This window comes from Pieris brassicae, chromosome 7 (assembly GCF_905147105.1).
Source record: "Pieris brassicae chromosome 7, ilPieBrab1.1, whole genome shotgun sequence".
Taxonomy (NCBI): Eukaryota; Metazoa; Arthropoda; class Insecta; order Lepidoptera; family Pieridae; genus Pieris; species Pieris brassicae.
In genome coordinates, this window is record NC_059671.1 from 15335378 (window position 1) to 15348925 (window position 13548).

The 13548-nt window shown below is 31.1% G+C and overlaps 3 protein-coding genes across 4 annotated transcripts; 2 read left to right on the forward strand and 1 right to left on the reverse strand.

Annotated features, from left to right (window-relative positions):
• Window positions 1-4234, forward strand: LOC123711738 (geranylgeranyl transferase type-2 subunit alpha). Of its 2 annotated transcripts, none has more exons than XM_045664471.1 (10): window positions 1-158; window positions 235-345; window positions 542-657; window positions 1049-1242; window positions 1505-1666; window positions 1879-1992; window positions 2257-2483; window positions 2704-2887; window positions 3279-3601; window positions 4044-4234. In XM_045664471.1, exons 1-10 carry the CDS (start codon window positions 156-158, stop codon window positions 4191-4193), a joined length of 1584 nt encoding a protein of 527 aa, XP_045520427.1. In that variant the 5' UTR covers window positions 1-155; the 3' UTR covers window positions 4194-4234. The 2 variants fall into 2 exon arrangements, with proteins under 2 accessions (XP_045520427.1, XP_045520426.1); XM_045664470.1 differs by having other exon boundaries at window positions 1046-1242; window positions 4044-4233.
• On the reverse strand, window positions 4233-7407 carry LOC123711737 (exonuclease mut-7 homolog). The gene has a single exon (XM_045664469.1). The coding sequence runs from the start codon at window positions 7224-7226 to the stop codon at window positions 4707-4709; it is 2520 nt and encodes an 839-aa protein (XP_045520425.1). The 5' UTR covers window positions 7227-7407; the 3' UTR covers window positions 4233-4706.
• A 162-nt stretch (window positions 7408-7569) lies between these two features.
• Window positions 7570-13290, forward strand: LOC123711701 (26S proteasome non-ATPase regulatory subunit 6). The gene is made up of 7 exons (XM_045664412.1): window positions 7570-7710; window positions 7788-8091; window positions 8458-8632; window positions 9060-9219; window positions 11223-11407; window positions 11837-12012; window positions 12901-13290. Exons 2-7 carry the CDS (start codon window positions 7814-7816, stop codon window positions 13073-13075), a joined length of 1149 nt encoding a protein of 382 aa, XP_045520368.1. The 5' UTR covers window positions 7570-7710; window positions 7788-7813; the 3' UTR covers window positions 13076-13290.
• The last annotated feature ends 258 nt before the right edge of the window (window positions 13291-13548 follow it).

A 13548-nucleotide genomic window follows, 5' to 3' on the forward strand; every position in this document is an offset into this window, starting at 1 on the left:
TTTCTACTTGATCTGTGATTTCCGTTTTTATTAGGTCAAATAATAAAATTATATCAAAAATTTAAATTTTAGTAAATTTTTATCAAAAATTAATGTGTGTTCTATAGAAATAAGTTTTTCATCACAATAGCTTCATTTGACTTATTTAAGTAAAAATGGTACCAAAATTTATCCTTTTTACTGTAAGTATAGAATTTTAGTTCCTTTATTAATATTCAGTTCTGTTGTCCGTAGCATGGAAGATTAAAGGTTCGTACTTCAGAAGAAGAAAAGGTTAAAAAAGAAAAGGAGAGACAAGAAAAACTAAAGGTTTTCAAACATGCAATGAATGTGATTCAAAATAAGGTAATCTTGGGCAAAGCCCCGCATTTATCTTATTTATTAGTTTTATCAAATTTAAAAAATGTAATATGTAATTATTTTTGATACTGCTAGATAGCTGATATACGACGGATGTGCGACTCTGGTGATAACTAGGTGTTTGATACATAGAAAATATACCCGGAAGGGTAATTTAAAAATAAGATTAATTATGTTACAGAGAAAAAAATGTGAGCTGGATACTGAGCAGTTAGATGTAACTGGCCAAGTATTGACCAAGAATCCTGATATATATACTTTATGGAATATAAGACGAGAAATATTGATTGTTTTTAGGTTTGTATTTGTATGAAAACATTACTAATGGCTTTATAGAATTTTATTACTATATAGCAAATGTTTGCTGTACTACTGTGTGTGTATTTAATATCAGTATACTGCGGGAAACAGGGTAGAATTCATAAATATATCAGTAAAAATGCATTTGAAATATATATAAATATTAAATTAATTAATTCAAAATACAGTTATAGGCAATTTTTAACAAGCTTCTAACTAAAGTTATGTAGAATTAGAATCAACACAATGTGTAATGTACAGCAAAAATTTGTATATGATCGTTATTTATTATACATACATATTGCATATTTTTGTTATTTTGACTATGGCTTGCAAATAATAATAAAAACCCTTCTTAAATTTAACTAATATTATTTGATTACAGAAGTAATCTTTCTGTGATGGAAATGACCAAATTGTATGATGCAGAGTTGAGTCTAACCGAGTATTGCTTAAAAATTAATCCAAAGTCATACTGTGCTTGGCATCAGCGAGAGTGGGTTTTAATGACTAGAAGTGATCCTGATTGGCAAAAGGAGCTTGCTCTTTGTAATACTTATTTGAAAATGGATGAAAGAAATTGTAAGGACAAATTATATCATAAGCCTACTGACCCATTGCTTAATTGATAATGCTTTGCACATTTATCTAGAGATAGTAATCATCACATAATCTAGACTCTTGTTTGTAATTGCACATAATGAAATAAAATTTAAAACTTCTTTTCTTTAGAACAAAGTGTATCTTCTTATTTTTTAATCAAACCAAATATGAACAGGATAAGGTGTTACACACTTAATTGAGATACTATCATTTATCTATTTTTCTCTTATAATATTTTCAGTTCATACATGGGATTACAGACGATTTGTGGTTAGCCAGTGTAAGCCAGATTTACAAGAAGAGTTTAATTATACAACTGAAAAATTACATGACAACTTCTCCAATTATTCAGCTTGGCATTATAGGAGCAAAATGTTACTTCACCTATTTCCAGACAAAAAAGGTAAATATTTTTTAATAAAGATTTGTGTAGGTTAAGGTTAAACAGTGATAAAAAAGTATTTACGTTTGTGAACACCCGTCTTTTTTGGAAGCCCCGGTGGGCCTGCTCGGTCTGTTTGTAATTCTAATTATGTTTTCTTTACATAAAATTTTTTATGTGTGTGCCATTATTGAAATCAAATAATTTGAAATGTATAAGGATATATGTTTCAGGGGGAAGACCAATACAAGATAGTCACTATAAGCAAGAATTAAAAATGGTGCTTAGTGCTGCCTTTACTGATCCAGATGACACAAGTGCTTGGTTCTATCAACGGTGGCTTTTAGGTTAGTATACCATCAAGGATTTCCCAAAATACATCTATAATCTGTATAAAAATTGATTTTGGCTACTTCTAAGATTTCTAAACATTCTGAAAATTGAAACAAATAATCATTCATCTAAACTATTTTCATAATATGTGTTAAGGTTTTCTCTGTTCAACTGGATGTCATCGATTCTATTAATGATAAGAGAAAAAGAGTCTTAAAATACACAACATACAGGCTACATAAGAAATACTTTAGAAACTTATTTATGGTTTTTATTAGGTGCAGTTAAAAATATTACCCAAATAGTAGTCTGTACAGTTACACCCTCAAAAGTTACTATTGCTATTAATAATAGTGTTTCAAAAAGTTATATTAAAGAAAAAATAAAAGTAATAATAAACAATCATGAAGTGATTGGGGAATGGAAATCGTGTCTTGGAAATGAGTATGATGATCTATGGGTTTTAAATCATGACCAGAGTATAAGAAATCATTTAGATATAAAGGTATGTAGATTTATATGTTTGTCTCTTTTATAGACATTAATAAGCTAGGTCATATATAATATATATGTCACCTCCAGAAATATCTCGAAAACTACTGATCTGATTATGGTGAATCTTGGACTGGCCCCTAACTTGAATCACCTCAATATGACTTGAAATTATTGCTAAATATGATATATATTGAAATTTATTTATCTTATAAATTATTTCTTATGTCTAGGTGAAGCACATATTAGTTGATAATGAAATGGAGGTAATGAGGCTTAGTGAACTGAAGCCAGCCATTTATGTAGGAAGAAACAAGATATCTTTTCAGAATAAATATTCTAGTACAGTTTTGGATGAACTTAATGAGCAGTTAGATGCCTGTCGCCAATTACTTGAATTGGAACCTGATAATAGGTGTAAGTGTATTTTTTTTAATGGCGTGTAGCGGGTTCAATAGTAAATTTTAAATTGATTGTGTATGAGCTAGAAAAGCATATTGGCATAATTCTGAATGATTTCATCAACAATTTTTCGAGGCTTCTTTGGGATTTTCAAAGACTTGTCACCTAATTAGATATATTTATATATAACTAATTCATTACATTATTCCTTAGTTTTTATCTCTATAAATTTATTCTTTTAGCACTAACATTAATCCTTTATTCTGACATGTATTAATGTATTTTCTCTAATGGTTTATTTTTTATACTATTGTGTCCTTCATACCATTATATACAAGATGATTTTGCTACTTTATGTCAAAAATAATGGTAACACAAGGTTTTTCATAAATTATTTTTATTCCAGGGACACTACTTACAACTGCCTTCTTTTTACACTGTGTTGATGCAAAAGTATATCACAAAGAGATAATTGATATTATAAGCACTCTGATTAATATTGATGAACAAAGAGCTGGTTATTATAGTGATTTAAAATCTAAATGGTGTATAGAAGATAATATACAAGAAAATTATGCAAATTTAACTCTAGACTACAAAGTAGAGTGTAAGAAGCTATCAAGTCTACCTCACTTGCAGTATTATAGCTTTTGTGAAGCACTTGACCTATCAAACCAGAATCTTACTTCAAGAGTATTGCCTGGTTTAATAAAATTACAACATTGTAAGGTGAGCATATCAAGGCATTTAAAAAAATCCACGTCAAATTGAAAATCTTTATATTTTTTTAAATCAGTATAAAGTACACTTTTTCTGAAATTAATGTTTAATTATATGGTTACAAAAATAAACTTTTTTCGTGGATGTGATGGCATCTTCATTTCTTTGTGAAAAGGATTGTGTAACACACAAAAATTACGCAAAGTAATGCGACATCAGTTCTCCCATTGAGTTTGACATTAACATTAAAGTATGGGTAATAACCTTAGCTTTGTAACCAGATGCTAGCGTATAAATACTTGTCAAACTAATAGTAAAGCTACTTACTATGTCTACTACTAATCTTGCTTTGACTGTAATGGTAACAGTCCAGTACATTATACTAGATAGTCTTTGTGTGGTTTAGTTGAGATTCAATATTGATTGTATACATAATTTTCAAACTTTACAGAAACTAAATTTGTCAAACAACAAGTTGACTTCATTACAAGGATTTCCTTACTTAACTTTGGAAGAACTAAATATCACGGACAACCCATTAATTGAAAATCACGTAGAACAGTTAAGGAAAAAACTTAAGAATACTAAAATATTTTTTTAACATAAAATAGTAAAATTTTAATCATAAATATATGCTTATTATTTATGTCTTTCAATTGTAAATTTTATTCGCATTTGTAATAAATGTTTATGGTTAAAGAATGTTTGTCTATTATATATTTAAATTCTCTTATTAGCAAGTAATTTCAAATGGTATAGAGGATTTGAAAAAAAAAGGATATCTTTCAATTATCTATGATAATTTGTACCTTATTAACACTTAGCATAAAATAACAATCACTGAACAACTTATTCTTAAAATACTATTTGAAATTATTTTACAAATATAAACTACTACCACTACTATAACCACCTGCTTTATTATTGCGTTTCCCAATTAGATAAAAAATTAAGCAATTGTTAGCACTTTATTTTAGTTAACTCTAAGTTAATGAAGCCTACTTTAATCTTAGAACAAACTAATAATTTAACAGTTAAAGAGATGAACACATGCCTATACTTCAGATACCACTAGTAACAGGTTTACAAAAAATAGTTCAATATGTAAATACAGTTACATGTTACTGTTAATAAACTGTGTTATTAATATGTGTATATTTTTAATGGTCTCCTCCTCTTTCCAATAAAACTTTCCACAACTTTCACATAAAAGAATATGTTCATTTTGTTTAGTCTGAAAGTAAGAAAATATTTTTGAAAAGTGGCTCAGATCTATTAGAGCTCCTTTGTTAGTTACACATTTTCTGTTTTGTGTAAAGTTGGGTGGGACAGGAGGAGAAATATATGTTTCATCATCATCTGAGTCACTAAAGAAGTCATCTATTTGATCATCATTGTCATTATGGTACATTTTTGTGTTATGAATACTACAATTTCCAGGAATTTCAACATTTTTATTTAGATCTTGAAGTTCACTGTATCCTACATTTCTTAATTCTACACCATTACAATATAAACATCTTGTCAAAATGTCTTCCTGTGTTATAATAACATGAAATGTGGTAAGAATTCTTTGCAACTGGTCTTTAACTGTACCCTTATCCAAACTTAATATAGCACTTTGAGGGTACTTAGAAGTACATGATAGTTTCAATTTAGATGTTAAAATATTTCTTTCTTCTGATAAAGCTAAACCAATTGCATCATGCCAAGCCATGGTAGTATTTATGACTATTGTATCAATTCCACAATATCTTAAATATCCCATTAAATAAGACAACTCTGCTTCAATAAGAAGTCGTAGGCATTTTGATGGTTTTCTATAACTACAAGCAGTTGTCTCCATCTTTACTGTTCTTGTTTTTTTGGGTTTTTTATCTAACATGACTTCATTACACATTTCTTCAAAATTTGTATTTTGTTCTTGGCACAGATTATGAAGATATTTATAAACCTCTAAAAGAACATAAGCATCAAGGGCAGCATAATAAATTTGAGTCTGTCTTAGTGGTCGGAGTTCCCAATTCGAACATTGTTCAGATTTTTTTAGTGGTACCCCAAAACATATCTGTACAAGAGAACTTAACCCTTTTCCCTCTACATCATTTGATTTAGGAATACACAGACCACAATCTACAAGGGTTTTCCAGAGCGAAGCTAAATCTAGTAGGCCTTCACCTTTTATTTTTATATTGTTCAGGCCATTGACTGATGCTTTTATTTCTTTTAAATCTTGTTCAAGACCAAAGCCCAATTTTATAATTTCATCATTGTCTAAAAAGGATTTGTGAAATCTATTCCATAAGCTAGTGTACTGCTTGTCATTAAAAATTAATGTATCAAAAAGATACACATTTGTTAGAGTTGCAATCTGAATAAGAGCCACTTGAGATTGTACAGCTCCAAAGGATGGCTTCCACTCACAGTCAATACTTACAACATTACATCCTATTATGCTTGAGAGAGCTTCATGAAATTTTTCTACTGTGTCAACCATAATAATTGAATCTATAGGAAGTTTATAATACAAGTCTGAAGGACTATCATTATCATCCCAGTTTTCTTCATCTACTGATGTTTCTTGAATAGATAAGTTTCTAAGGAATGATGGTAAACATGTTTCAGGTATATTAAAAAATTTGGCCCATTTTAAAGCTTCAGTGTGATCATAATCACATAGAATATTAATAAATTCCTCAGCACATCCTTCTGTTCTACTTAATGAGTCTTTTACCAAATCATCCCAAACTGAATCACTTACATTGTGTTCTACATATTTTTGATATATCAAATATCTTAAACCTCCGGATGTGCGATTTTTACTTAAATTGGTACATGTTGCAACAGGTACACTGTATTTTGAACATAGGCGAGCCACTAATTTTCCAAGAGGTTTATGGTGTAATTTGTCATATTTAATATTGTAAACAGTATGATCTTCCAGAAATTTTTGCACATACTCTCTAATATTAAATTTTTTGTCCAACAATGAATCTAAAAATGACAATAATGGTCGCACTTGACCTGGAGAATCTGAGAGGTATTCATCAACTATATTAATTTTATCTTGCAATATTAGTGGAAATAGTAAGTCCTCTATGGGAATATCATCATATAGTTCTAATGCACTTACAATTTGAGATCCCTGCTTGCAATTATCATTTTTTATAATATCTTTCACTAAAGGCAGTATTTTATCCTTAATTGTTTTTAATTTAAATGTTTGAACCATCATGTTAAGGAATTGTTGATTCCTTTGCATTTTTGCAATATGAAAAGCAGGTAGTTTTAAGGAATCATTTGGGATTTGGTTATTCATTTCTCCCCATTTTTGCAATGATTCTATGATATAGTATGGCAATGTTTTAGGTTTGCAATCCTTAAATTCATGACACTTAATAACACACACAAGAGCAACTCTATGAGGCTCTTCAAAGTTATAAAGCGCAACAAAGTGATTATCAACCGTAGAACTTATTTTCCACGTCTGCCATGTCATCTGAAGCTGATGCCACCATATTCTCACATTATCATCTAGATTCACGTTCAATCCTATTTTTTTTAAAGTATCTTCAGTAGATGGAACAATTTTTATTGATTGATGGCTACTACTAACTAGATTGTTTATATTCATTTTAAATTGTGGACTAGTGTTAATTTAATGACAACATAAAAGTTAATATTTAAAAACAAAAGAGGTTTGAGTGTAAGTTTTTAGATTTCAAAATTCAACAAGGAGTTTCATTGCTTGTTAAATAAATACAATATCACGAAAACTTCCTATAAATTCGTAAATTGCTACTTATATTATATACATGTACTTCAAAAAGGTAAATTAAAAAATTAGTTAAGTAGACGTCACTTTAGCAATGTTTTGTCAAATAATGTTAATTGCCATGCCAAGGATTGCCATGTTACGTTTGTATGAAATGACAACTGGTTAATGACGTTACTTGTAATCAGTATATATTATTTCTCTGTGCTTGTAATGTGCTTGACATCTCCAGTTTTGACTTAAAATTTTTCGAAAGTCATGAAATGAATTGTAATGTTTCATGTTTTAATTGTTTCAATTCTAACGAAATCGTGGTTTGTGGTTAAATATTGTAATTTCTAAGGTAAATGATGAAAACAGTAATATATTTTTGATACATTGTAAGTTATTACCCACCTGATACAAATCTTATTCTTTTAGTCGCGGTAAAACATTAAGATATAACAATGGAGCTTACAGCAGAAGGTAAAACTCCAGAGTACATGGCATTAGCCGGAATAAAGTTTAAGTTGACAATCTCGGAATTGAAAAACGACCCGGTTCTAAGGGATCAGCTACTTCAAGGTATTAAAGCTGGTAACATGGCTCCATATTACAAAGAAGTTTGTACGGACTTAGGGTGGACCTTTGACCAAAAGTTGTTTGATGAAATGGCTAAAGAAAACCAAGACAGACTTTCAAAGTTCCAGGAAGACGACTCTGAAACTCCTGTATGGCAAGATAGGTAAGCCTAGATAACATACCTGGTACAATAAAGTTACTCTATTATTATAAATAGGTAAAGATGTAAGATTGTAAAAACCTTTACAGAAGAAAAACTTTTACAGAAGAAATATTTAATCCAGAAATGTCCAGACTCCAGAAAATCCAGACTAAATTCTACATTTAATGTCTTATGTATTGTCTCAATATATATGTGTAGATTTTTTATAATTAAGTTTTCTGTTAAATTTTTATCCTTATCCTGATAAAAGGTTTTCTAAAAATATATTCATAAGGACATACATACCTTGCTTGTTCCACCTTGTCCATTCATGTTAAGATATGCAAAGTGGCAGTGTGAATAATGTATGTATTAATTTAATTTTAGATTAGATTATCTGTGTTCCATTGGTGACAAAGATGCTGCAACTGCGTTAGCCCAATCTAAATATGAAGACTCCACATTGACAACCAACAGGAGACTTGATGCTATATTTGCTCTATTCAGAATTTCATACTTCCATGGATGTAATGTCAAAGATATGGGCAAATACATCAATAAGGTAGAAGTTAGATACTTCTATTTAATTTTCACTAAATTATTTGGTGAAACAGAGTGATTATAACTAGGCTAGGGTTTAGTCTCCAGTGAAACTCAAGTTATTTCAGAAGGCATAGAAGACTCAAACAGTTACTTTAAACTGCTAAAAAATAGTAATTGGTGTAATGAAGAGCATGGGAAAGCCATGCTATTTATTTGGTCCTTAGAATTTAAATTAAATTTACTTGTGAAGCACTGTAGACTTAAATTAAGTATTAAGTGTATTTTAAATACTAATAAATAAATCTTGAATTGGGGATATATTAAGATATTTAAAGAAAGGAATAATGTCAGTGAGGACAGTCATATTTCAAGATTCACTAACCTACTTATAAATATTACATACTATGTAAATTAACAGTACACCACAATTTAACAATGAATTTCAGGCCCATGAGTTAGTAGACAAAGGCGGTGATTGGAGGTCCCGCAACAAACTTAAGGCATATGAGGCTATCTACTGTTTAGCAGTGAGGGATTACAGTCGTTCAGCAGATCTTTTTATTGACTGTGTTTCAACATTTGAGTCATATGAATTGGTTGATTTTGGTATGTATCTTTTATAGAAATATATTTTAAATAATAATAATATTTACGAAAAGAGGTTTTCAATACATACAGTTATTTAATGCTTCTTGGGGTTAAAATGTATAAATAATGTTGTAAAACTGATAGTTGTATCAGCCGATAATGTTGTTATGAAGTACCTAATACTTTTACACACTTTTACTTTGATTTTGGTCACTATAAAGGGCATGTTGTTCTAAATGAAGTCATCATAATCGGTTTTGACTGTGGTTTCTTCTACATGGAAGTACAACACTTTAATCCCATTGGTCTAAAAACAATAAAAGAACTTTTAAAACTAGCATCTTTTGTTCAAATTGTAAAAATTTGGCAATTATAGATTTCTAAAAATACTTTAATCATTTTAACAACAAAGCAAGATTGTCCCATATTTCTGCCATAAATGGAAATAATGATAAAAACTAAAGTACTGATCAGTTTTTAATAAGTGGTATATCAATTTATAGTACATTCTTTAAGGTATAGAAATAGCATACACTTATTCGAACTAAACTCCCTTATTTTTGATACAGGCCCTTAAGGGCCGCGGCCAGTCGTCTATCGTAGCATATTCATGTTAATTTCAGTTACTGCTTTTTTTAAAGATGACTTCAGACTCTTCAAGTTTTTATGGGGTTTATCACAGACCTTCCTCTCTAAGAAATTTTATAATCCAAAGGATTAAGGTCAGGACTGGAGGAAGGCCAATCCTCATGTCTAATAAGTCGATGTTTTGACGCTCAAACCAGGCTCGTGGTCATGGCTTTGTGTGCAGGCGCAGAGTCCTGCTGGAACACGAACTGATGTCCCGCAAATAGCGTGCTGGGCAGGTCTTTGTCAAGCCGATCCAAAACCGTCTCTTGGTAGACTTTTGCACTGGTTTTGACCATCTTTTCGCAAAAATGAACCTCAATTAGCCCGTAATAGGACTCTCCCAACCAGACCATTATTGGTGATGGATGATGTCCATGTAGCACCATCGGAACTTTATTTCCAGCTTCTTCAGAACTCCTAGCGTACACTCTATCATACTGTTTATTGTATACTACTCTTCAATGTTGTTTTTTTTTTCGTCTGTAACAAAGATGTCACGGTGTCGGTTTTTCGCGTACCGCTTTAACGAACCGCTTAACACCCGCGATCTCTTAAGCCTTATCGCTTTTAGACGAGCATTAATTAAGTGCCCACTCTTTTTTTTGTGAGCTCGTAGACCAAGATCTTTATTTAAAACCTTTTTACTGTTTTCCTACTGATATCCGTCTGCAAAGCCATTAACTTCTGTTTTCGGACAGGATTTCTTGCTATCCGCGCCTTGATAGTTTAAATTACTGCTGGTGTTCTCGTGGTGCCGGCCAGTTCTTTTCTTTTCCTGAACTCTAGAGACTTCATTGTTCACCTATTAATAGTACGGTACACAAACTTAAGCGTTATATTCAAATTTTTGAGCAACTTGAAGATGGTACATCGTGAAAAATTATGGAAAGTAGTTGTTTTTTGTTTTAAAACAATAGTCAAATATTCAAAAATAGAATGCAATATTTTTTTATAAAATCATATTCGAAATTAAAAATAATGTGCCAGTGACAGAACTTTGGGACCAACTACGTATTAATAAAACTAATTAATTTGTATAATAACATATTGAAATGTACATTTAATGTAAAATCTATAATTTATACTTACTGTTTTATAAAAGTTCTTTAAATATAAAATATAGTAACTTGTAGTTACTTGATTCAAAAGTCAAATCAAGTTCCTGGCCAAAAGTCCCGTATAGTGTCTGTAGAAAGAACAGTTGTGGGATTGTTGATGAAAGAAGTTGCTGCAAAGTCAAATAACTTTTTTTTTGTTATATTGACAACACTTATATCGTCATTATAGTTCAACAGTATTCATCTTAAGAATATGAAATTATATAATTATAATAAAATTACTTGTATCAAATAAGACTGTTCGCATAACTGCTATTATCTACTGATTATCAGGGACCATAATTCAATACTGCGTGTTGGCTTGTGCGTTGGCTCTCGAGCGCCACGCGTTGCAAGCGGCTTTGCGTCGCCAAGGCGCGGCGGTGCAAGCTCTACGCTCGCGATTCCCAGAACTAAGGGAATTGGTTGAGTCACTTCATGAGTGTCGGTACGCTGATTTTATGAAGAGTCTTGCTTGGGTAAGTGTTAATTGTGTCGTTATCCTCTAGTACAGAGCACAGTTATATATATATATATGTGTAATTGTATATATACAAATAGTAATTCCCAATTCATTGTAATCTCTTGGCAAATTGAATGAAAGAAAAATAGCTAAGTATTGGAAATATCGTGTCGACATTTTTTTTCAAAAGTTGAAATAAAATTCTGTACTAAGATAATTACTTAAATAAAATCCACAAGCAAAAGCACACGTATCATGAAGGCACCTCACAGGCACAGGCTACCAGTGCTGGAGGCATTATGTTTATTTCAGCTAGCACTACATTACAAATAGTTCAAGACGTGGGGCCTTCTATTTTATCCTATTATAATTTTTTAAATAAAATAATCCCTTTGTGTTGTTGATATGTTTTTACTGGATTAAAACTCATAATTGGTATTTTCAGGTGGAAACTCAGATTTGCGTGGACCCCGTGTTCCGTCCGCACTACCAGCACTACGTGCGCGAAGCGCGCATTAAGGCGTACGTTCAACTGTTACGCGCGTATCGCTCGCTCAGTCTTGACAACATTGCCGACACCTTTGGAGTAACCAGGGAATTCATTGAAGATGAGATTTCTACGTAAGTTATTTTAGATATATGAGAAACAGTTAATCACAGTAAACAGGTAGTACGTCTAGACCTCAGACAACTTTCATATCTGACTCATGATCATTAATGTTTTGAATTAAGCACGTAGGTGATCAGCCTTGCCTAACAAACGCTGTAAATTTTTGTGTCTAAGACATCCCGGTTTTCTCACGATGTTATTCTTTACCGTACGAGGTAGTATTCAATACCATACCATAAACAAATTCCATAGGAGACGGGCGTGATTCGAACTCATGACCTTAGGGGACTCGCACGCTCAATGCGCTTATCACTTGCGGTTTTCATAATTATATTCATTATATATATATTATAAGACATATATATCATTATAAATATATTATAAGACATATATATCATTATAAATAATATAAAAATACTACGAGACGTGAGAATGTAATAAGAAATATTTTAATTCTAGTATCTATAGCATCATAATATTTTAATCATATTCCTTCTTCATAGCTTAGGGACCTTAGCGTCTACAAGCCAATATTTTTCAAATTGTGCATTATTTTCACTTAAGTTAAATGCTTTCGTTCACTTACAACCGTCGAGCGAGTCGACTCAACCCAAGACATACATAGTATATTAACGCTATGTTATTTACTTAAAATAAGTCTCGATTTCCGTTGAAACTAGTCATCAACATCGTGAGGAAACTAGCATGTCTTAAACATAAAAATAGTCATGCCGATTCAATGATTAAATCATCAAAATCAGTCAAATCAAAACGGTCTGAGGTTTTCATTGAAGCGTTTCTGGATAATTTTAATTATTATTCAAAAATCGAATCACGCAGGCGAACCGCAATCAATCCACGTCCAATTGGCAATTCACATATAATAATCCTGTTTACAGTTTTACAGCGGCCGGCCGTCTCCAATGTCGTATAGATGCAGTGGCGGGTTGTGTGGTCACAGGCGCTGGTCGCGGCGCTGATGCCGATCGTTCGCATCTCTACCAAGCCACCATTCGCGAGGGTGACTTACTGCTTAATAGAGTCAAGAAACTCGCTAGTGTCATTAACTTCTAGTTTTATATGGATGTCTAATTATCATACTTGAATACTTCTTACATAAATGAAATAGAGTCTTTAATAAAACTTTTTTTTATTTTGTAGAATGGTTTGTCTATTGTATGAACTAATACTAACTCTGTGGTCTTCACAGATCACAGTGTATATTTAATGTAATGGTTAAGATGATTTCCTTGCGAATACAACAAATACATTACTTTTTTGTACTAAAGGATGTGATTTTTTTTGTATCGTCAAGATTGATTTTAAATGCATATACACATTTAATATTGTTATGCTATTTTTTATACATACCGTTAAGAATTTTTATATGTATCTTTATTTTGATTAGAGGTTGTGGGCCGAAGCAAGTATTATCATACTAGGTTTTAGGCATAAAGGAGTATTTTTGTTTAAATACTCTGTATTATTTATTATGTTTTAAAGAACTTTTATATAAGAAACAAAAACGGGATTAAGGTAAAGGAGAA